This window comes from Periplaneta americana, chromosome 10, assembly GCF_040183065.1.
Source record: "Periplaneta americana isolate PAMFEO1 chromosome 10, P.americana_PAMFEO1_priV1, whole genome shotgun sequence".
Taxonomy (NCBI): Eukaryota; Metazoa; Arthropoda; class Insecta; order Blattodea; family Blattidae; genus Periplaneta; species Periplaneta americana.
The window spans coordinates 1,461,196-1,486,668 of NC_091126.1; the positions used below are offsets into that span (position 1 = coordinate 1,461,196).

Sequence of the window (25,473 nt, forward strand, 5' to 3'; positions counted from 1 at the left end):
CTAGAACTCACTATCACTCTTCTGAATAAACCACAAGGAATACCCATGTTTCGCATCACGAGCCGACAGATTTGTATGTTTATCGATTTTCTGAAAATTGAATAGATATACCGGTGCCATGTCTTATATTAACATTAGTGATTAGTGCAGTGAGTATACTGAAAACAAAACATGCTCTGAGCTCTGTTATTGCTATGTGTGGATGTGTATATTCGCATGTTCGCCCAAGAATGTTTATGAATGATTAGGTATTTGTGAAATACTATAGCGAGTGCATAGCTTCAGTATCAAAATGTTTTTGACGTTAACCTTTTGAGTGGGATGGAAATTAATTAGATCCCAGTTATGTTGTCCTTCAAGTTCATCTTCTGACTTGCAGTTGTCTGTACTCTTGAATTGACACATATATGTATATCAATTGCCATCACTGTAAGTCACATATCAGGAGAAGTGACGATTTCTCGGAACTGTGATTTTGGAACTGTAGTCACAGATGAATCTAGTAACAAACTTGTTACAACGACAAAATCACGGGCCTTCAAATCACACACCATCACTAATTATGAATGAATGCGTCACAAAATTCTGAATGCAGCTCATATGATATGACTGAATCCACATAAAGTTCGTGCAGACTTCATCTGTGACTCCATAGCCCTAGTCTTGAGACAGAAACAGACTTTCCACCATATTTGAAAATGTTACATTTACATTAGAGAAATAACCCACCATTATATCTCTTGTAATAGGCAAGAAACAGCTTAAAGATAGTCATATTATTTTCCATTATTAAACACTAATTTCATAATTACTGAGGGCAATAATGTATGTGTGTGTGTGTGTATGTATGTATGTATGTATGTATGTATGTATGTATGTATTTATTTATTTATTCACACTGCAATGGGTATATACCCGTTGGCAGTGGTAACTAATTACACTCAATAATGACAATAATAAACTTATTAATTAAAAATACAATTAATAATAATACTAATAATTAATACTAATAATAATAATAATAATAATAATAATAATAATAATAATAATAACAACAGGGAATATACTAAATTAAATGAAACGATCACTTAAAATAACATTTCAAATATTCTAATTTGTATCTTAAAACTAAGATCGAACTAAAACCCACGAGTATATGTTCATATCTGCACAAGTACCTTTCAACATTACACTCATTTCGCTGTCAACTCACTCACTGCACTGGAACTACGACACATTTCACTGATTCTATCCTGATTTCACTAACACTTCAAAAACATTTCACTGTTCAAATTCTTTGCACTGCCACTATAAACTATAAAGCTTCACTGACAGGAACACGTTTCACTTACACAGCACACTTCACTGACAAGACATACTTCTTCACTGATACAACACGCTTCACTGACACAACATAATTCTTCACTGATACAACACTTCAATAACAACATCATTTACACCCTTTAAATACTGTGTATAATTACCGTCTATTAGTAAGGTCCTTAAGCCTATTTTTAAATGCATTTTTGGTTGTTGGTAAAGCCTTTAGTAAGTCTGCAGGTAAAGCATTCCAGTCCCTGATAGTATGATTGAGAAAAGAAAACTTTCCAGTGTCCGTCCTCTGCCTTCTTTCCCTCAATTTATATGAGTGGTCGTTCCTTGAAGAGTAATTTGGCGGCTGCAACCTATTTTTTATTTCTTTCCAGGCAGGCTCACCTCTGTATGTTTTGAACAGTGCACATAATCGAATTCGCTTTCTCCTGTCTGTGAGTGTGTCCCATTTTAATGGTGAATTTTTCCGACAACACTTAAGAGCCCGTTTTTGAATCTTTTCCAGTGTCTTAATATGTTCTAATCTGTAAGGATCCCAACATGCAGCACCATATTCCATTACTGGACGTACCAGTGATTTATATGCAATCTCTTTGGATTTATCAGAAACTTTTCTTAGTACCCTCATCACAAAGTGTAACGCTCTCCATGCCTTTCCCGCTGTGTCTGTAACGTGTTCCCCCCAGCCGAGATCTCTACTAAATGTTATTCCGAGGTATTTACATTTGTTAACTTCCGGAATGGTTTCACCCCCTAACGTATATGATGCGACTATTTTATTTCTTTTCCTTGTAAAGCTGATTGCTTTGCTCTTTAGAGAATTTATTTTCATTTTGTTGGCTATTGCCCAATCGTTTATTCTATTGAGGTCATTCTGGAGAAGAGTAGTATCTTCATGACTTTTTATTTCCCTGTATACCATACAATCATCCGCGAATAAGCGAACCCTAGACAAGATATTAACTGGCAGATCATTTACAAAAGCCAAGAATAGAAGAGGCCCCAAGACACTCCCCTGTGGGACCCCGGAAGTAATTTCAATTGGGTTCGATAATTCCTCCCCTACCCGTACTCTCTGAGTGCGACAAGTTAAAAATTCCTTGATCCTTGATTCCTTGTACCGAATTCTTGAATGAACACATTGTTCATAGTTTTCTGTAATGTATTACAGCTTATAGCTGCACTTATCACAAGAACTAGGTTTGCATGATTAAAATATTAGCCGTTCGAATGACTGTAGAGATTGTAATTTATCCAGTTTGTCTCTGAAGAATTTTACCGTAGATATATGATTTACTATGAATTTGAAGACACTGTGCAGGTGTAGTGCGAGAATAAAAATTTTTAGGAAGAAAATAAATGATTAACATTCCTTTATAGTTTGGCAGAGAATTAAAGTAATATAGGTTGTTTCTACCCATTTCAATGAAGGAAGGCCGTGATTATTCTGAAGTTGTACACTCATACTACTTTATTTTTACACGACCTCAATCCATGCCAAGACACAAACCTCTTTGTTCAGTAGTGGAGTGAAATGTAGAATGTAATAAGGCCTGCTGCTGCCCTAATGCCATCATTCACTTTGCTGTTGTAAACCTTGGACTTTATGAAGCCCCATGCAAGAGTTTAAAGGGTAAAAATCTGGTGACTCCCTATCTATCCATCTCCCTAGACCGGTTCTAGGTAGTCATGGACAATATGCGCAAAATGAGGAGCGCCATCTTGTATCCAATATGCTATTGTGTTGAACAGTTCTAACATATCTAGGTCGATATTACTTATTAGTTATTACTGATTTCTCTGTAATGAGAAATGGGCCATACTGTTTTGAGTTAGCCATACCCAATCTGGTATCATGTTTCTACTACAATATGGCATGTGACTGATCATGTGACCCTTTTTGGCAGTTACGTTTGTGCACTTTCCCCACACACATCAAAAACAGCTTCATCAGAGGATAAAGTGTTTTCCATTAATTCTCGTTATCTACAGCCTCCAGAAGGTCATAAGTGTTATAACACAATGTCCATTGATGGCGAAATCTTTGTCATCAAAATGATGCAAAACTTGGATGTAATAAGCATGTTTTCTTAGAGTGAAATGTACAATATTTGAAGGGTTCAGAGCCATAGTGGGCCAAGTGCCATTTATTAAAAACGGAGAAAGCAAGGGTTAAATTTAAGTGAATACCATAGTTTAATGAAGATTGACATATAATTTAGTTTTAATGTGTATATTTTATATTACTTGCTATATGTTTCCATTGAATTATGGTAATAACTTCATTTTAACCCTTGTTTTTTTACGGTTTTAGTAAATGGCGCTTGGCCCACTATGGTTTTGAACCCTTTATTTCACACTGTGACTCGAGGGATATTCAGATGCTGAGTTGATGATTTTGAACTGCTGCCACTGGCTGTACAGTTGAATTTTGTTTACAAGCAGTTGAATGTGTGTCCTTGTTTGGGCTGGTTTACGGAATTTACGGGTAAATTTGGCTTCATCATCCTTATATGACAATCCACATACAAACTATGGCTACCAGTTCTTCCATGGTAAACATCTTATGCTACATTAAATGCAACTGCAAAAAGAAGGGGAAAAAGTGTCAGCATTTTCATTAAAATGGACAGAGACTTTAGAGACACTAATTAATGTCAAACAAATGACATCAGTAAGTATACCATTACAGTTTTAGATGTTTAACCAAACATTAACAGTCATTTCTGTTTGCCTTAAAATTTATGAGACGGGATTTTGGAGACAATTTATGTTATGTGATGCTAAATTTTGCTAGGATTAACTAATTTCAGTTGTGCTTTCCTCTGAAATCAGAAGGAAGGAAAGTTTTCTAAAAGAAATAATGTCTCACTCACTAACAACATCAGAATCTATTAGGCGGTTGTTAATATTAATGTCAAGTTATTTTTTCAGGACACTAATACAGCCATATATAAAAGAGGTTTTAGGACCTCTCCAATACTTGCTGGTTTTGATTCCACCAGGAAATGGATCTAATGTTATTAGTGAAGATGATCAGCTGTATTTGTATGAAGCTGCTGCTGTGATGATAATATCAGGAGCTTTTGGCGCTCAGGTAGTCAAATATTATTTTTCTTTATTCTTTAGCCCACACAAAATGCCATTTCTTAAAACATGAACTGCCAAGACTGTCATTTTGAGTGCTTTTGTCTTTCAGAATCCCTTAATGAAGATATTTACCACTTGGGAGAAAAAAATAAGAGGACATATGCTAAGATTGAGTAGAGAGGTGATATATAGCATTGAATCGATCGTATCCATCCTGCTAGGTTTGTAATGAACTGAATGCTATTATTTGATAATGTGTGTTGAGTGTGTACAGAGTTCTGAACGTTTACTCAAAACACTTTATGAACATATTGAATGATTTTCAAGAGGGTGATTGAGAATCATTTGATATCGCAGATTTGCTTACTCAGTAGGAAAATAATAGAAGCAGGAAGACTAGGCCACATGATAAAAAATTATTTACAAAGTAAAAGGACTTCAGGACCTCATTTCAAACGTTGCTCACGAATTGAAACTCATGAACAGAACCACAGAATCAGTTTGTAGAGTATTACTATCATCCCACAAAGAAGATTGAAAATTGAAAATCCAAAATTCAAAGGATATATGAAAAAGTATTTTAAAGGGGATATTCTTTCTGAATCAACCTTACAAGGGAAGGCTTTTGACCTCCTGATGAGAATCGTCACGAAATTGTCTGGTGTGTACAAACATGAGAAAAAATAACTGGTGCCAATTGCGGCATTTTTCAATTATGAAAGGGAGCATTACAGACATAAAGTGTCGAACACAATTTACCTGGGAGATAAGAGACATGTAAATGATGAGAGATTATGTGCAACATCATAAAGTTGCAAATGTCGTATACATACCTCATTCCACGTCATAGTAATGTGGTGTGAAAAGGCAGTGTTGCAAGCAAAGTTGAATCCTGGACCACGAGCTGATAATGATGGCACTGGAATCAGAGTCGGGAGTAAGCGTGTGTCGAAAACAACTAAGAGGCATGTCCTGTGACCTGAATCCATTTGCTGTCCACGTATAGTGAAGTATAGGTTGGTATTGTGGTGCACTCAACTGATTGCATATAAGAGAATGTAACTTGAAAAAGAAGGTTCTGTCGTGCAGGTTAACGGCATTCTTGTCGTCATAACTTATATACGCTTCCATGCATTGTGCAAAACGTTTATACTGGTGAAAGAAATAGACGTCATGAGACTTGCAGTACTGCGTGGTTTTAGGTGGTGTGATCTTTGTCTGCAAATTTACGTCCTTGTTGCCAAAAACTTTGGTCGACACACTCATGTTGGTTTGACCGAACCACGAATCCAGCGCAACAGAAACAGTGCTCCATTGTGCTACTTTACGCATCACAGACAGTACAAGTGCTGTGGACATCTTACTACTGGTGCTGCAGTCATATTCCATATTTAAAGGTTGTTTACATTGTACTGTATTGGAAACACGTTTACCAAATTCACCACCTGTTTCCTGAAAGCAGATGCACAGTTTCTTTGTAAGGTGTCTAATGGTATAGGAGTGGGTAGTAGATGAAACACGTTGCACACCAGCTTCAGTCATCTTTTCCCCAGTCATTGATAATGTCCTCTTTGATGTGAGTTCATATTCAAATCCACTTTGGTTCGTATTGAACATACATCAACATCGATTTCATTAGCTGTAATGTACTCAGTAACTTCAACTCCAATGCTGTGGTCCTCAGGATGGTGTCAAGAGTAACGAGACTTGTGATCTTGCATGATGTTATTTTATAGGTTGTTTAAATTGGCTGGCTTTAAAATTGGGAATGCCCATTGAGATAGCTGCTTCTTTCGCCCAAATTTTAAATGCCAGTAGTGAATTGTGTGTCCCATGTCACGCGCATTCCGGAATTTTGTGTGCGTATGCAGTTCTGTGTTCTGTCACACCACCTCTCTCGAAAGCAGTTACTGTTTGCTGCACTTTTTCCGATGATGTCTTGAATTTTCGGGCAGTTGCTGCAGCCTTGACACTCATAGATGCTTTACATGCTTTTCCGTTTCACTTTAGAGAGTGACGGTTCATAGGAACTGGAATTGGTTGCCATGTTGTCTTCAGATAAAGTGTTTGATGTTCACCACAATGTCTGTCCCGCCAACATGACAGATACTTGATGTACATTGGAGTTATGTAATTTTGTAGCACCTCAGTCACCAGTGCCTAGGGTTACAAGCTATTTTGCAAAATACACAATAGTCTGCAAATATTCCACATACGGTATCCGTTAGTGTAGGAACAGGTCTGTATCCTGAATCATACTACTTAAGTACCTCTCATTGACGTACACAACGGACACCTGCCATATCACCTAATGACAGGTGAAATATGTTTGACACTGCAGACATTTCATGCACATGCTGCATGTTGTAGGGGTTATGAGTGATTACGAAATGATGCACTTGTCCACCCCAGAAAGTTTCGCTACTCTCATTGAGAGGTCAAAAGCCTTTTGTTGTAAGAGAAAAGCTACAGATATGCTTCCGTTACATGGTGTGATGTGGAGTGAAGCTTCCGATCATACAAAATAATAATAATAACAAATACCAGTAAACGATAGTCTGCTTCCTCAAAATGTAAGGAAATGTTTGCTTGTATATTGGGAATAAGTACATTAATTTGATTCTGTATTGTTATTTTAATGCTAGTAATTATTATCTTTTATGAATGATGATTACTTTCTGGCATGTACTCATAACTTCAATTAAGTATTTTATTATATTATTGAACTAAGTATATTTATTATTATTATTATTATTATTATTATTATTATTATTATTATTACGTTTTCACTTGAATGTCCATTATTTACTATTCGAGTATCAAAATAAAAAGCCAGCAGAAGAAAAGAAATTCATATTATTTCATAATTTTGTCATATCTGATTTCATATTCTGACAAATTCTTTCATATTTTTACTCACTCTATCTACTAGACTATCATTAGACCTACTTGTATAATACGTCAGATGCATTGACATACCTAGGTGCAGACTGAAATGTGTTGACTCCTATTCTCCTGTCAAACAAAGAGGAGCAAATCCCCCCCCCCACCCAGAAATTCTAGTATATTTGCATTTAGATGTAGAAGCACAAAGAGTTTTTGAAATAAAGTAGTTTTTCATTTACCAAGTGTCGAGCAATTTCATTGAACATTGCTGACGAAATATGAGTTTTTAGGCTTTTACAGTGACTGTGATTAGAATTAGGCTCTTGGGTATTCCACCGTGTCCTGGAACTTGACATCAGCAGGGTAAGACCAGAGAGGTCACTATTCAGTTGGACTTGTTACGTCTTATCTCAGTCTTCCAGATTAGCCCAACAGAGTAGGCGATCTCTCTGGTCTTATGTAGTTCCAGAATGTTGGAATGTCAAGTTCCAGGACACGGATTATCCAATCTAATTATCTAATAAGTGCTGACGAAAGTTCACACTGAACTGACTTTTGATTTATATACCCAAAATGCAGTGAAGTTTGTTGAGCCCAGATTATATAAAGAGTTGCGATGTGACTCTATATAAAATTGATACCAAATTTGATTTTACGGTGTTAGTTAGTCTTGAAAGCTTTGAAAAGGGACATCATAAACTAATATAAATTACTCCTATGAATTGAAGAGTGTTAATGGTACTTTGAAACTATTTTAAGTAAAACATGTCCTCTTTGGAAGTAAAATGAAATAAAAATATAATATAAATACATAAACCCTAGACAATAGTGAGAGACAAAATGACATCAAGAGATGAAAGTACAAGAAATTTCTCATGGTAGGGATGGTGAGTGAGTGTGTGTGTGTGTGTGCGTGCGTGCTTGCGTGCGTGCGTGCATCCTTCAAAAGTTTAATTCTGTTTAACTGGAGCACTCAACAAAAAGACTGCATTGGTGGTTCAGAGTAATAATTATGGCTTTATTGGCTTCAGAATTTGTTTCGCTCTTACTGTAATATTGTATAAGCATTTTAAAAGTATAATACGAACAAACTCAAAACAATTAGTTCTACACTTAATAAATATTAAAACAAAAACGTCAAAAAAACTAACACAAATCACATCTCAACCAAAATGCGAATTTAACACAAGTTAGTCATATCAAATAAATAATTTAAACTTCGTTTATTAAATATTGTGTTTTCAGCAAAAAGGACTGTTGATATCAAACATGCTGCTTCCTGTAATGGAAAAATTCAAGATATTGGTTTCCCAATTGCTAGTCGAAACAGATGAATATCAGCAAGAGTTGCTAGCACAGTCCTTATGTCATGCCATGGCTGTGACCAGTCGTGCAAGCAAGGCATTTTCAAACCATCAGACAATGAAGTCTTGTTGCTGTGTGCCTGTGTTTCTTGAAGCTACAAAAGTCTTTCTTGGCTGCCTGCAGGTAAGAAACATTTAATTATGTGACAGTAAATTAAACACATAAGTGATCAATATAATTCCTCTTTTATCACCTTGCCATGTTGTAGAAAAAGCCATGAGTTTCAGAGTCACATGCTCGCTAGGTCTGTTGGAGCCATTACCAAAAGCTATCCTCCAGGACTGAACTCAAATGCAATTTGGGGTGCGTCTGTTAGCATAGTGGAGAGTAGGGGCTAGGCAACAGGAAGAAGAGTTGCCATTTGTTATCATCTGCAATCATTTGTGTAGGCTTCTGGGAGGAATCGGAACAACCAACACAATCACAAATGGCTGTGGGAAAGGAAGAGAAGCGATAATCAGTGATCCATGTCAGCATAAATTGTGTATGACGAAGGAAAAGAAGTGTTACAGGTACCATAATATATCCAACATACGAGAACTACATCATAAGGACAGATAGGCTACTCCAACAGTGTAGGTACCGGTAATCCTTCAGATTATACCTATCTGCATTGATGATGGAATGTGTATGTAGTTCGGAAATATTGGAGAAGTTAAGTTTCAAAAGTCTACTTCTGAACACATTCACTGTCAAAGGCATTGTTAGTGATTGAGAAATAATACTGACCTTTCAATATCAACTTAAGGAAATAATGCACGTCCGTGGGAGAAAAATGGACTACCAGCTTCACGAAATTGGAAATCTTAATGAAAATAGACTCTCTATGAAGCAGGTGACATAGTGCAATATTAAGTAGTCCAGCAATGTTTCTTGCTTCCGAATATCTCATGTGCAGTGATGAATTGTATGAGTAGCTGTTCTCTTGCACAGATTTCAGAAATCAGAAACATTTAATTTTTAAATATTACATGTTCTGCATTATCAATTGAAAGTATTTTGAAAATTATCAACTGAAAGAATGTTAATAAGTGCAAAGTTATGAAATTAATTTATGATCAGTGTTAATAATTCCATTTTATTTCCTGGTTAAATTGCTCTCAAGAGGTTGTGACAGATTGTTGAATTGTAATTGATAGAAAGTTTACTGTTGTGTGGCAATTCTTCCTTCCTGTAAAAAGATTGAAACATTTTCCTGAAAAGAATTAGGATGAAGCTAGTAACCAGTGCATAAGTGCCAGAGTGAAATTAAATCTTTTAATTTCTTGTGTGTTTTCATTCTTTTAAAAGTAATATTGAGCTTCACTTATATCAATGTTAAAAATGAATGTTGGTTTTTAATTTCAAGTACTTGAGAAAAATATGTATGCCATTGAAACCCAGAGAGGAAAAGTTATAAGACGAATATATTTTCACTGAAATTCAATTTGTTCACAGATTACTACACAGTCAGCAATTCTGCAAAGTGGGGTGCGGCAGTTTCTCCATAGAATGGTTGTGTGCCTGGAAGAAGAACTGCTTCCTTACGTTCCACAAGCTTCAGAAGGACTTCTAAAGGGCAATGACATCCGCAGTATTCAAGAATATGTGCCACTTATTGTGCAAATTATTGCTAAATTTAAGGTAATTCTATGATCTGGTGGTATTTGAAATGTTTTCGTTCTTTCTAGTAAATGCAAACGCTTTGCTGCCAGAAATTTATATTTGTTTATTATTTGATTAAAATATATTTATTGTGTACTGCTGCTGCTGGTACTGGTACTGGTACTGGTGCCACTGCTACAATAAATCCTCTGTTAACCAAACTTCTGTTAACTGAAAATTGTTGTGGGTATACTTTGCACATTTCGGGCAGAGTTAGTGAGTTCATGAAAACTATAAACACTTACTGTTCTATAGTGAACAGAGAAACATCCATTACATTTACGTGAAAATCACAAAATAAATATCGTACTGACTGCCAGATCTAACAGGAAGTTTAACTCCCTTCAGTAGCTATTCTGTCCTGTTTTAGCTTATTCTTATTTCACCACACAGTTCTGCTTCTTGTTAATGACATAAAAGAGGCTTACTTTATAATAATGTACTAAAATCCATTAAAGTTATTTATGTACAATGATATGATGTATTGATATTGAGATGGTAATCTTCCTTAAATATGGCTCCAGCAAATTGTGTCATTGTGATTGGGGTGCACCACAACTGAATGTGCAGTTATCCTGGGTGTTTCAGAAAGAAGTTGTTCCTTTTCTACAACAAGTTTTCATGCCGATTGTAAATGCCATCTTCTCTGCACTTTCACTTCCAATTGAAGAAAATGATGAGCAAGGAAAGCGAGATAAACAACTGCTTCAGCGCAACTACTTCCAGTTCATTGCGGCAATTGTGACCAACAACATTGCAGAAGTGCTGAATGCGCAGGATAGTCAGTTTCTGGAGCAAGTGATGATGAGCATCATCCGTGGAGCTGTGGATTTCCCAGATCCAGTGGTAGGCAGAAATATAATTAACATGCCAGTTCATTCTTGTATATGTCAATAAAAATTTCAGCTTAACTGTAGAAATAAATAAGTACTAACATAAAATTGACTTCACACATGCTGGTGTGATCATAATAGTGATTTCTGAACTTATGATTTGCCTTCCTTTTGTCTCTTTTTTGGTAAGAATGACATGCGCGTGCACACACACACACACACACACACATGCCAGCAGTTATTTTATTTGATGTACTGTTTCTTTAACCACATGAATAATGTGTTTATGTATTTTATAACCTCAAATCAAGGTTGAAGGTGCTATATAATAGTATGGTAAATCCTTAATGTTTCCTTGCATGTATGCATGTAAAGTAAAAAGTAAATTAACGACGCTTGCAACTGCAGATGTTATATTAGCATTGCCGGTGTGCCGGAATTTTGTCCCACAGCAGTTCTTTTACATGCCAGTAAATCTACTGACATGAGTCTGTCGCATTAAACACACTTAAATGCTATCGACCTCGGCCGGGATCGAACCCATAACCTCGAGCATAGAAGGCTAATGTTATACCAACTACACTACCAAGGACGACTGTATGTATGTATGTATGTATGTATGTATGTATGTATGTATGTATGTATGTATGTATGTATGTATGTATGTATGTATGTCAGTGGCGCAGCGTGAGGTCGAGACCAAGGCATGCACTAATCATTTACCATAATTTCTCTTTGAAGGGACGGGACATTGGTAGAGATGTTCATTATTATTATTATTATTATTATTATTATTATTATTATTATTATTATTATTATTTCGTATTAGTTATTTAAAAGTAATTTCTATTTTGTATAATAGACGAAAAGTTATTTATTTTCATTACTCACCGCTCTATTTATATTATGAAATCCAGCCGGCGCTCCTTCTTGACGAATTCCTCAATAACTGCATCAAAAAAGTTGAAGTTGAGATTATCTAAATTGATTTTAACATCTCTTTTTCAATGGAGATGATGGCAAGTCCACTTAAATTGTCTTCACTCATCGTACTGCGGGCATAGGTTTTGATATGTTTCAGTGTGGAAAACGATCGTTCTACCCCAGCTGTTGTTACAGGAATGGTAAGAATGAGATTGCACAATTTATACAATTCGGGCAACACTTCTTGGAGTCCATTTGAAGTTATATGTTGTAGCATTTCGCGGATACTTTTCATGTTCTGAAACGTAGGTTTCTTAAAGATGACATTACACTCCGAAGAGAAACAGTGTCAAAACAGCTCCCGTACGTTTCTTGAAGGCTGGTTAAAGCAGACGTGGGAAACTCATTTTCGTACTGCAAGAACTTCGAAGAATCAAGAAGTTCAATGAATTTTTAGCGACGCAATATTTTGAAATCGAGTGTTCGTTTGCATGGTAATGTTGTCAAGAATTTCGACATAGAGTCTACAGAAGGAAAATGTTGGATCTGCTGGGGTGTCAAGAACAACTGCCCTTTTTTTTCTTGGCGGCTGCGGTGGACCAGTCATCACAACACTGCGATCATAGCAATCGTCGAAATTATTTCTCATCTCCGACAAGTTTACTCATTCCCATCATTTCCTTAGAGCAAAACTCAATGTCCATGTGTTTAGTTTGGAGTATCTTATAAAGGTGCTCCGTAAGATAAAAAATGTCGGAAAAAACTGTGAGAAGAAAACAGTTTGTGAAATCCTCTAAAAAAGCAAAGAAACCCTTGGATGCAACAACAGAATCACCATCCCAACAAGTTGGATTTTCTAGAATTGAATTAAAAACTGCAATGAAACTCTCATGGTCGCTTTGATTACCTTGATAAGTCTTTCATTATAGTTCCAACGAGTTGGTGCTACTTTGGGTAAGCGACGGCCGGAAATTACGTCCAGCAACTGGGCTGTATAGAATGTGAAAAGAAAGATGTTAGACCGCTAAGGATATTGAAAAATATTTTACACTCTTTTGTGTAGTTATTATCGCCGCGGTCTCATGCTTAACATTCGGTAGGTCTTTGAAATTTACTTCTATTATTGTTTTCAATTTCTTATGTCGCCACTCCAGTCACTCGCCTCATTTTCAATGTCGCAACCAATAAGCTGCTTCCTTTATAAAATGACATCTACTTGTCTAATCCACGTGGACTAAAACCGAGGTTGCAATGTCTTATCCTGAGGACGAACACTGAGGTATGTGATTAAAAATTATTATTAAAGAGTTATTATGAAGAGTTAATGTCAACGTACCCGTATATGAAACAACAATAATAATAATAATCATTTAACAATATAACAAATGTGCTTATTCTTATCGAGGAAGTAGATATGACAACGTGACGCTTAGAGTGAAATCTACAGAGCAACAATCAGTTGGAAAAAATTGTGTTTTAAAAGCACACCGCACTTATTGTATGATGCCGGCATGTTAAGCATGAGGCCGTGGCAATTATAACAGATTGAGTGAGAACTAGGTTAAGCCTATGGGCTAGGCAATGGACAAAGAGGGCATTTGGAAAAGACTGTCTAACCAACGCTTGTGTACCACCCAGCATTCCAGAAAATACTGCAGCCCCGTCATATGCCTGAGCTACAATTTTCTTGGAACAATTCAGATCATTAACTACTGCCGTGACATGGGTAGCTAACTGAACTGCAGAACGATCTTTACTTACGTCCGTATAACCCAGAAACCTCTCCTGAATGTCTCCAGATGGAGACACATATCTGATAAAGTAGAAAGCTGTGACTTGGACACATCAGAGGCTTCGTCTAACAGTATGGCTATAAAAGGAGCAGCTTGAATTTCCTTTCTGATAGTCCCTAATAAAACATTACAAACACATTGTATGATATCGTTTTGAATGTCGCTGGACATGCCAGAAAAAATTGTTGAGCTGCTGAGATGCTCAGCTAACAAATTGTCATACTCTGCTATCAAGTTAATGAGCTCAATATAATTTCCACGGTTAAGTGAATCAAGGTTTTCTAGATTCCCGCGAAATGGAAGTTCCTGAGATGTGAGGAAACACATGACATTTATTAAACGCTTCGGTACTTTGCAGTTCCTCTTCACTTTAGTATTGTGGTTTTCAACAGTCAATTGACTGTGTTCATTTAATTCAATATCTACACGTACTTTACCAAATTCTTTATGTGTAAAATACACATTAATATGACTGACAGATTTTTCACGTCTGCTGATGGCAGTGTGTAGGTTGTTGAGGTCACAGTAGTAGTAGTCGAACAGTAAACACGGCCAGCAAAATAGTTTTTTTAATCCTTCGCACCCTGTCAACCACTTGTGTTGTTCATAGAGTTCTGTGTTAAAATGATGGTTTATTCCCCTCTTATTACGGCTTATTAAGTTCGTTAATTTAGGTACTGGTCTGTCCCGAGAAAAAATAATTTGTTTTTCTTCGAAGTTCAATAATCGAAAGGGTTTTGACTTCAGTTTGCAAATGTCACATTCACTTATCTCGTTAAACTCACCCATCTTTACAAAAAATAACAGTACACACTTCACTATAAGAAAAACACTTTAACACTGCACTGTGCAAGACTAACTGAATTCAAATTGTGGATGGACACAACTCAAGGCTTCTAGAATGGTCAACAATAGTCCCGTTTTGGTCATTGTACTGAAAGTGTCAGTGTCGGGATAACCATGAAATTGTATGGTCCAACTAGCAGAAAAGTGTGCGTTATTCCACAGCATGCAGGGTGGAATCTGCTTTTCTGACAACAAGAGTGACGGGTTCTCACACCCTTACAAATTCCTTCCTTTTGTACTGAGGAAGGTCAAGCCTGTAGATAGTAACACACTTCGAGGCTATAAGGCAGTTTTGCTAGATATGCATGCCTTGCATATAACTTATTGCAGTCTAACCTGGGCGGACTTCAGCATCATTCATACATAAATTTGCAGTCTAACATGGACAACTTTTAAACTTGATATCAATATCTGTATGAAAAAAAAATAAACAGAGCACATGTCAAACAACACAGGGTATGCACTGCATGCATAGCATGCTCTAAATATTCGCCGCGCGCGCGTGTGCGTGTGCGTGTGCATGTGCGTGTGTGTGTGCGTGCGCGCGCGTTTTTTTTTTATATATATTCAATAACATTTCATATAATTCCTCTCATTGCATATACAACTTTCGATTCTTTTTAGCATTTTCTTCATTCCCATACTAATCACATAAATTTACCCAACTCAGGAAATAATTCCCTCACCGGGTTAAACTATGGTTTGTTACTGTATGGGAAAGTCTCATATTATTACTATTTTTACTGCATCAATAACTACTGCATGTATAATAATCATCATTTATTTTACATACATAAATCATAGTCTTTTGTTATTTCTTATATAATAATCGCATTGTAGTTTGGGGATATGCAGGCAAAAAAAATGTATTTTGTGGGTACACCAGCAAAAAAGATTGAATACCACTGGACTAAACAACAGACTCTAAATGTGATTTAGAAATGCGAAAGCATAGCTATTTTTGTAGATTAAAATTGATGTACTTCTGCAACTGCTTGAAATCGGACCAGTATTCATATTAATTAGCTTTTTTTACTTGAAATGGTTTCAAACGTTACGAACTTTTCTTCGTGAATCACCGTTTATTTAACAACACATAAATTCATGTAAAAATGGAAGTATATTAGGACTTAAGTTTATGTATTTTTGATCAGGTTTGAGCAATTTCTCTGAAAAATATTAGTTTCTAATTTTATATTATTTTCTTTTGATACAATTTTCACTTGTGTCCTCAGTTCAGTCCTAAAAAAATGAAAATAACATAAAATAAAACTGTAACAACCAAAAAAGAATGAGATGGACATTTAATGTGATTAAAAGTTGTACAATGCAGAAATGAAACCCAGACTGCTGCTTCATATTTGCTCGCAACTTGCTGATCTACTGAACTTGCGTCATGTTAAATATTGTAACCAAAGTTGACTATTGACTAAAGGCATTACTATCAAATATTCTCTAATAGTAATACTGGAAAGTTCTCGGTTAAAGTGGCAAATGACTCACCAGTGCTATCTAGAGGCAGGGATTGTAGGCAGTGGTGATGATGTGAGACATTGCGCATTTAACTGTGACATGAGTTTTGTTCTTCGACAAATACGTGGTGTAAGCAGTACCACCTATATTGATGTAAGTCGTAAGGATTCTTCTCATTGTTGTACATAATGTCAGGAAAATGTGGAATTGTTTGTTCTGTGTTCTATAAAAGCTACGCTTCAGATTTACCAAATATACAGATATGCGAGAGAGTCCTACAGAAAATGTCTAAAATGAGGGGAACATAGTATCTTTACAAAAATTACAAAATATAGTCAGATCACTTTAGATTAACTGACTTCAATAACAATAATAAATTTGAAAAGTCAAGGATAAGTAAGAATGAGATGTAATTGGAAGTGTCAGAATCAGCCATAGGCCTGTTATGTTTAATTAATAACAGACTGAAGACAATAGCTACTTCTTCACTGAATTTAAGAACTTCTTCCGAAAATATGGGTGAAATTCAAAGCACAATGAAAGAATCGCAAAGGTTCTGAAAACATTAGATCTTGCTGAAGGAGGCTGCAGGTTCTCTGATGTCAGAAACGAAGAACGATACTCCTCTATCATGTAGTTAGATAAAGAGAAAAAAGAAATATACAAGTCAACAATACCTGCAGTGGACTATAGTGGACTTTATTTGTAAGCAAACAGCTGGATACATTAAGAAGATTGATTTGATTTGAACAATATATTACTTCCGTAACAAATACAACATCCAGAGTGTCACAGTAACAGGTCTGCTGTTGAGGTCCCGAGGAACAGTCCCTAAATTTTTTGTGACGTGAAAAGGGAAATATAAATTAAGACAAAGATATTCAGGACGAAATTACCCAAAACATAATTAAATACTTACAAGGGATGTGCGTGACCTCGAACACTCAGAACCGCATGAAAATGTCTTTAGAATATAAATCACTCATCCCAAAAACAGTGGTATGAGTCATTCCCATGAAAACTCAGCTGTTGTCTGCTAGTGCATTTGACGGTGGCATGTTGTACCTGCAATAACAAATACTTACTCTAGTTATGTGAATAGTACAGCTGCAGTAGGAGTGTTCGGTTGTGGCTTAGAGTGTAAACAGTGTACATCAGTATCATGAGGCGAATTAATCCCATGAATGTTGTCAATTTTTAGAGCCAAAGTTGCGACGTGCTGAATATGGAAACGTAATCGTAGTCCGAGAATATAGAGTTCGCGAATATGTTATATAGCATAATAATGCACAAATACAATGGGGATGACACAGAAATGCATGAAGATATGCTGGATAGGTATAGTGATTTTGAAGGATAGGAAGAGCTCATACCTGAAGTTGGCTCTTCCAACAGTACAAGACTTTCATCTCCAGAGCAACAGGAACTTTCAAGTCAAAGTGAGTACGAACCATCTCCACCCAAAATGTCGAGGCCCAGTGTATTAGAAGATACTGACAACATACTGGAGAACATTTATGAAGACTATTACAATTGTGGCTTTGACTCCTATACCAAACTCATAAGGCGCTGTAAGTGCATTCGAAGTAAATCAAATTGCAAGTTAATATTATATATGGATCATATGAGGAGACAAAGAGGAAGGCAGAAAATAGGAAGGACTGGATAATGCTGGGTTTGTAGTGAAAGACCTGCCCTTGGGTAGAACGCTATGAATGAATGAATGAATGAATGAATTAGATTATGTGACTTGCAAAAGGTGAGGTCGAGCTCACTTCAAGGGAAACAGGCTGTCACAATTAAAAACTTTAAAAGAGTATGTAATGTCACAATTTGATAGGTCAAGAGCATATGGATCTGCAGTTCACTATTGGCATCTGCAAATGTGGGCACTAGAAGTGTCTAAAGTGGTTGGCTTGGACAATTTCACAGCTTCGATTACTTTTATCAACAAATTTAAGGCTGAATATGGCATTTCTTTCAGGCATGTTACTACGTTCGTCACATGTAAGGACACACAAGAAAATCATAGTATTCGTCAGAAGGCACAAGGGTTTGTGGAGGAAGCTACAGCAATATAGTCACGACATTGAAATATGTGTGTTTTTGGTCCTATTATATCAATATTTTGTTTCTTCGTGTTACCAAAGTTCCTCTCTTAGACCTTGAAAAGATGATCATTCAAATGTCTCTCGTGGTAAGACGTGCAGTTTTGCATGAGAGTGTCACATGCCACTGTTTTTGGGATGAGCGATTTATATTCTAAGGACATTTTCGTGCAGTTCTGAGCATTCGAGGTAATGCACATCCCTTGTCAGTTGCCATTTTAAAAAATCATCTGTATGTTAAACACTCCACATAAATGTTAAAATTATATATTTGTGATTGATAATCTGTTTCATCTTAAATTTTTATCTATGTTTTTTATGTTCCATGTGCTCATTCATGTATAAACATTATTGTAAATTTTGTGTCTACAGGCAAGCCTTGGAAGGTCAGATAATAAAATAAAAAAATAAAATATCCTTTATGTTAACTGAATCAGTTACTAAACTGCATAAATCTACTTTACTGTATTTATACAAAATATAATTTTTTTTTAACCAAATAGATGCGCCTTGGGATCAAGGATCAAACAATATTGAATGGAGAAAAATTCGAAGAACAACATTACAATTTCAAGCTAGATAAACTTTATTTTATAGATAAAGATATGAACTCCGCTTTAAAATTCCTATGGAAAGAATTACATTACCTATAAGTATGGATTTAAATTTTTAATAATAATAAGATTAAAAGAAGACTGCATAGAAAATCTCTTTTCTATTGTTCAATCTAAAGGTGGAAATAGCATGACTGAAGTTTAGACAACTATGACGAATCATTTCTTGAAATAGCAACTGTGAAGTTGACATTTGTTGCTAATTTGAATTTTTGCAGTCCTGTTTGGACGAAACTGTTAATGATGGCAAAAATGTACAGCATCAAATAAAGAAAAAACGTACTGCAAGAGAATGCAAGAGCTTATGTTACTGTTTTCTTCAGATTGTCCAAATGTAACAACATACATCGCAAAAGGAAACAAATACTGTAAAGATTCAAAAATGGTTTTCTTTAAGAATATTTATATCCAAAGACAAAATTGTGTTCTGTTGTTTTTCTTAATGTTCTTTGTAAAACTATAACTGGTGTAAACAAAAGAGCTATTTAAATTATAGTGCCCGCTCTTAACATTTCCGTTTGCAGTGACTGTGCCAATATCTTCATTGATAAATATTTCCATGTGTTAATAAACTATTATATCAAAAATAAACTGGACAACCAGATACCTAGGAAATGAAATAAGCGATGTATGAAAGCTGCTAAGTCATGTACAGCTAAATCATATACATTTTAAAATACGAGAATTGTGTCAATTCATTTCTTTTCTAATAACTTTGTAACTTTTTGTTATTAATTTAAAATGTTGTGAACAAAGCCACTTTAAATTCTTTGGTAGGTGAGAAAAGGCACATAAGTAAAAAATTCGATTTTTCTGTTGTACCTAATCACATAAGTCTAGTATTTTTTTCTAATTTTTGAAATAATAAAATGTCTTGTACTTTAAATTGAAAAGGATCTTACTTTAACCAATATACATGAGTTTCATTATTATACTTATATTCAGTTAAGAGTAAATTAAAAAGAAAGTCTCTCCTGAAAGATAATTTTTTTTTTTTTACTCATGTGCCTTTTTCTGCCGACCAAAGAATTGTACTATTGTTTTGTGTTTTCTTATTGACATCAAATGCACACCTTTCCACTTTCCCTCACGTAACCCAGGATGCTGCAAGGATTGTATCAATATTTCAAGACCTAGATGGCAGCAGAGTCACTTTTCACCACCACTTGCAATGCTAAACAGGAAAACTTTCCAGTATTATTGTTGGAGAATATTTTTTACTGTGTAATATAATGAACTACTTGTTTACCAAAAGAGAGTTCGTGATTTATATGCTTCAGAAGTTTAATACAGTTCATTGAGCCAGGGTGTTCTGTTCTTACATTGAACTGCAGGGTATACAATATACTGGTACTGCCATAGCTTTAAAAATATTTATGGAGTATTCCATGTATTGCTTTCCTACATCTTATTTTATGCTGTTCGCTCAAAATTTTAGGTTAAGTGGAAATGTGCAATTTTTCCATCATAACTCCTATCTCCTGGTGTCCATGCCTATTTTTATGAATTGGATTGAGCTTCATCATGGAAGTAATTAATGAAGTTTTATCTCATCTAGACTTACTAGTTCCAGTCTGCTCCACGTTCATTTTATCATCTCATTTATAATATGCCATAATTTTAAACAAGTTTTTTCCTTGTCTTTGTGTGGAATATTTTAATTTCAGGCCCAGAAAACTTGCTTTTCTATACTGCGGAAACTTGTGGACTTGTGGGGTGGAAAGGAACAACCTGATGGCTTCACGCAGTTCATATACAAGAACATAGTTCCTTCGTGCTTCATGGCACCTTTGAAGCCCACATTTGACTTGTCTGATGCTCAGACACTACTTGCTCTGTCAGAGAGTGCTATGTGTTTGAAGACCATTTTGCAAAGACGTGTAAGTTGTATTAAAGATTATTATGACTATCAAAGTTTTAATGCACATGTTGCTGCTCCTCATCCTCTGCTAGCTTGTATCGTATGAGATGTTCCATAATTATTTTTTCTCAAATGCCTGTGAAAAAGGTGTATGTCGTATATGCCAGCATTGATGGACATGAAAATAATAGGCATTTGTTCAGTTCATAAAATAATTGGAAAGATTCTTTTTAATACTAATAGCCGGATCTCATATATGCCCATCTTGTATTGAGAAATTTGCCGCATTCTGATATGTTTTACATTTTCTATAAGAAAATGATTGAGTACTGTCTTACCACTACTTGCCACTGTTTTCATTTGACTATACATTATAATTATTAATACCAACTTCTTCAGTTGATAAAGCATCATTCAGAATGGTTGGAGCTATATCGATTAAATTTTGTAACTTGGAAATTAGTGGATACTTGTTGAGTAATTTTAGCCATTTGGTTTTATCTTCGATTCATGGAAATTTATATGCTGACCATGACCAGGGAGACCTGCGATGAGTGTTGATCAGGGGAGAAGGTAAACCACAGTAAAGAAAGAAGTAAGATATAAGTTGGTAAGTCTGTGGCAAGTTCACTGAAACACGAAATTCACTACATAGCAGTTTTTTCAAGGACACTGTCCACTGCGAGAGGGTTGTGGTAGTAACTGTCTCCTGGTGACTTTGCCTATGGTTTGGGTTCGATGTAGGCACAGACCTACCTATAAAAATAAACCACTACGAATTATGAGCTTGGGATACAAATATTATAACGTTTTTACGTTCAGTTTATGATATCTACTATACATAATGTTTAAAACTCTGTGTTCAATATGTTCGTTCATATTTGAACAGATTCACACAAGCTGTTGTTTACTTGGAAACTAATATTTTATTCATTTCACTGCAAACACAGCTTTCTCCAATCTTTCCAATTTTTTGCCTTCTTCGTTGTTTCCTCATATGATTCATATGTCTTAATGTCGTCTATCATCTGATATCTTTTTCTACCCCGAATTCTTTTCCCATTCACCATTCCTTCCAGTGCATCCTTCAGTAGGCAGTTTCTTCTCAGCCGGTGACCCAACCAATTCCTTTTTCTCTTCTTGATCAATTTCAGCATTATTCTTTCTTCACCCACTCTTTCCAACACAGCTTCATTTCTTATTCTGTCTGTCCACTTCACATGCTCTATTCTTCTCCATATCCACATTTCTATTCACATCTCTTCACTTCGTCGTAATGTCTATGTTTCTGCCCCAAACAATGCCACATTCCATACAAAGCACTCCACTAGTCTCTTCCTTAGTTCTTTTTCCAGAGATCGCAGAAGATGCAAAACTAATATTGAAGATGCTTATTGTAAAATATCAGAGCAGTTAATTACATAGTATATGATTTTCCTTCTAAGTATAAATTATTAATATTTTTATTATTATTTTTAAGTATGAAAAATATGTTTATAAACATTTTCTTTTTGAAACAACAGAAATTACAATGATCTTACAATTCAAATATTGTACAAGAAAATATCTACGTTCGTAAGTATTGTACAGTACGAAATTGTACTTGAAAATTGAAAAAAATTCCGGTATTCGCAAGTTATTGTACTTTTTGCTTCTGTTTGGAAAAACTGTAATATAATATTACAATAGTAACATTGTTTTGTACACTTTCAAGAAAAGTATACCGAATTAGGAAATAGTAAAACAAAAATAACTTTGTATCTTTTGAAACTGAATACATGTAATGCAATAAGTATGCTGAGTCATAATAATCCTTAAGTAGAGTCTCCGACATGTTCATTTCACTGCAGTTATGTTCTATTTGTAAATGTTTGCTGAATCTTCTCAATCATCTTCTCTAGCATTTTCATATTCTCCCTTATGCTTATTTTCGCATTACTACTGAATATTATATATTTCTTTATTTCTTTCATTCCCAAAAATTGTTTACATATTAAACACTTTGGCACAAAAATTCTCTTTCCCACCTTCTGTCAAACTAACATCTTTACGATGAAGTGATCGATTCTTCTGCTTTGCACACACACAACCTAAACACTAAGCTGCCTTTACTCGAAACGTTCACGGACGAGTCAAGTGATCTGGTGAGCTGTCAATCATCTGTCCGCTGTAGAAGTCGAACCACGACTATTTTTTTTATTTTAATAGGTTATTTTACGACGCTTTATCAACATCTTAGGTTATTTAGCATCTGAATGAGATGAAGGTGATAATACCGGTGAAATGAGTCTGGGGTCCAGCACCGAAAGTTACCCAGCATTTGCTCCTATTGGGTTGAGGGAAAACCCTGGAAAAAACCTCAACTGGGAATCGAACTCGGGCCACCTGGTTTCGGGGCCAGACTCGCTAACCATTACTCCACAGGTGTGGACACCACAACTATGGCTGCTATATAGCATACTATGCTATTCATCACATTGGCTCTCATGATGTCCGTGGTACATACTGATATGTGATGTTTATACTTGCACTGCTGTTCCGAGCAAAATGAAAAGTTCCAAGATCTTCTCATCTTCTATTTATAACCCTGACTGACACATTTGAGATAATTATAAAAATTTGATTGGCTAAAGAATGAAACTGTTGATGAGGGATTCTGCTTTGGAGATGGGAGTGAAATCATGTGTACTTTGAAACTGTATTGTGAGAATAACAACATAATCTGGACATTTCGTAAGGTCAGTGTAGATAATAGATGGGGTGAAAAAATGCACCTGAAAACCTGTCGAATTGGAATTCATTTTTGGGATTTTAGCTTTTTAAATTTCTTGTTGCAGCTCCAAGGATTTCCTTACCCTAGTGATGATGATGGATCAAGTACACGTCTCTCCTTTTTCTCTTTATTTACTTGTCGTCCTTTTCCTTCACTGTGTTTTTTTATAGTTCGTAATATGTTTTTGTTAGCTGTCTTTAGTCTTATATTTATTTTAGGTAAAGTCAACCCCATTGCAGGTTAAATTGCTGCAGAAGGTTAAGACCCTCAATTTTGCCTGCTGCCTGTACCACCAAAATACTCTGTTTGTAGACAAAATTTGTGTTTTTCATGTTTATATGATGTGTATCTTCCAGTAAAATGTAAGAAGTAATATTTGTAAAATTAAGAACCTGGAATATTACCAATGTAAGATATAGATAAAATAAAGAAACAGCGAGTTTGTGAGTAAAATGCAAAATAACAACTTGACATGTGGCAACCGTGCTGGAAGATTCTCGTTGCCTCGGGAGTCTACGCACGCGTCCGGCAGAGAGGGAGGCGCGGGACGCAAGGCTTGAGCTTTGGTGGGCGCTGGTTGTGGCGTAGCAAGGGGAAAGAGAACTGCAGTACCGACGCGGAGCAGAGGAGACGGGAAAGGAAATGTCTGGAGACCGATTGTTATAGAAGCTACTCGACGCAGTACATTCGAGAACGTGTAATAAAATAAATAAAAAGTGCAAGCAGTCTTCGAGTTCAGTCAGTCAGTCAGTTTAGTTTAGTTTAGCCAGTCAGCTGCGAGAGAGCTAGGTAGCGGAGATGTATCCACTGGATCTGAGTTCGAGGTGCAGTGAACTTGAGTAACTGTGGCAGCATCCAGGCGAAGGCAACGCATCCAAAAGTCTTGGGTTCGAAGTGCAGTGAACTGTCTCTGGAAGTCTTGGGTTCGAAGTGCAGTGAACTTGAGTGAGTGAGCTAGAAGGACTAGCCAAGGCAAATGACTTGTGAACTGAGAACTGACAGTTTTGTTTGTACATAGTGCTTTGTGAACATTAGTTGAGATTAGGAGTACATTGTTGTTCTTCTCAATAATCCACGTGAATAGCCATTGTCGTTCTGTGAAGTGCAATAACGACTACTGTGTTGAGTGTAATATCCATTGTTGACAGGTAAATAAAAGTCTCATTATTGTTGAATAAAAGTCACAGTAAGATATAGATAAAATAAAGAAACAGCGAGTTTGTGAGTAAAATGCAAAATAACAACATGACATTCCTTTACTGTGTGTAATACCTTATTTTCATTTCATACATATGTTAGGAAATGTTTTAGCACAACTTGCACTTTTCTGTTCTTATATTTATAGAACTCTTATTAGGATAAGGTGATAGTGTGCTCATGCTAATTAAGTTTGTACCCACAGGATATCATCTTACCATGATATTACGATGGTAAAATAATCATTAGAATAAAGAAGCTGTCAAAAAACGTATGAACTATAAAAGAGAGAATGAGAAACAAATAAAAAAAAAAGGAGAGAAGTGTACTCGATTAGTGGTCCAGCACCTTATCCGCTGGACTAATGAACTCTTTGGAGCTATGGTTCCTTACATAATGTCTTACAAGGTGTAGAAAAAGTTCGGAATCAAAAATCTCGAAAGTTATTGCCCACTGGAGAGGGTTTTAGGGTTGCTGTTATTTTTCCATGTATCAAAGTTCACCTTATAAAATTTTTATAAAATCTTTGTCTGGAAAATATAGTGGACTCACCTCGTAACTCACAAATCACATTGAAGAGTGAGAAACTAAAGAAAATTTTCCAATTGTTTGGTGCATTTTTATATACCGGTATTCTACACTTTTCACCCAATTAGAGTGTTAACTGTGTAAATCTGTATGGTATGTTTATATTTTACTGTCTATAATACTAATATTCCATGAACATGTAAATC

General features: G+C 35.7%; 1 protein-coding gene across 6 annotated transcripts in view; it reads left to right on the forward strand.

Moving 5' to 3' along the window:
• The window catches only part of LOC138707373 (exportin-T-like), a 222,958-nt gene that overhangs the window by 157,677 nt on the left and 39,808 nt on the right, over positions 1–25,473 (forward strand). For 5 of the 6 annotated variants that reach the window (XM_069836688.1, XM_069836691.1, XM_069836690.1 and 2 more), the window contains 5 exons: positions 4,267–4,429; positions 8,554–8,796; positions 10,111–10,296; positions 10,888–11,163; positions 20,576–20,788. In XM_069836688.1, coding sequence (XP_069692789.1) covers positions 4,267–4,429; positions 8,554–8,796; positions 10,111–10,296; positions 10,888–11,163; positions 20,576–20,788 — 1,081 coding nt within the window. The remainder of the gene's footprint in view (positions 1–4,266; positions 4,430–8,553; positions 8,797–10,110; positions 10,297–10,887; positions 11,164–20,575; positions 20,789–25,473) is intronic. The other variant, XM_069836689.1, reaches the window with a different exon arrangement.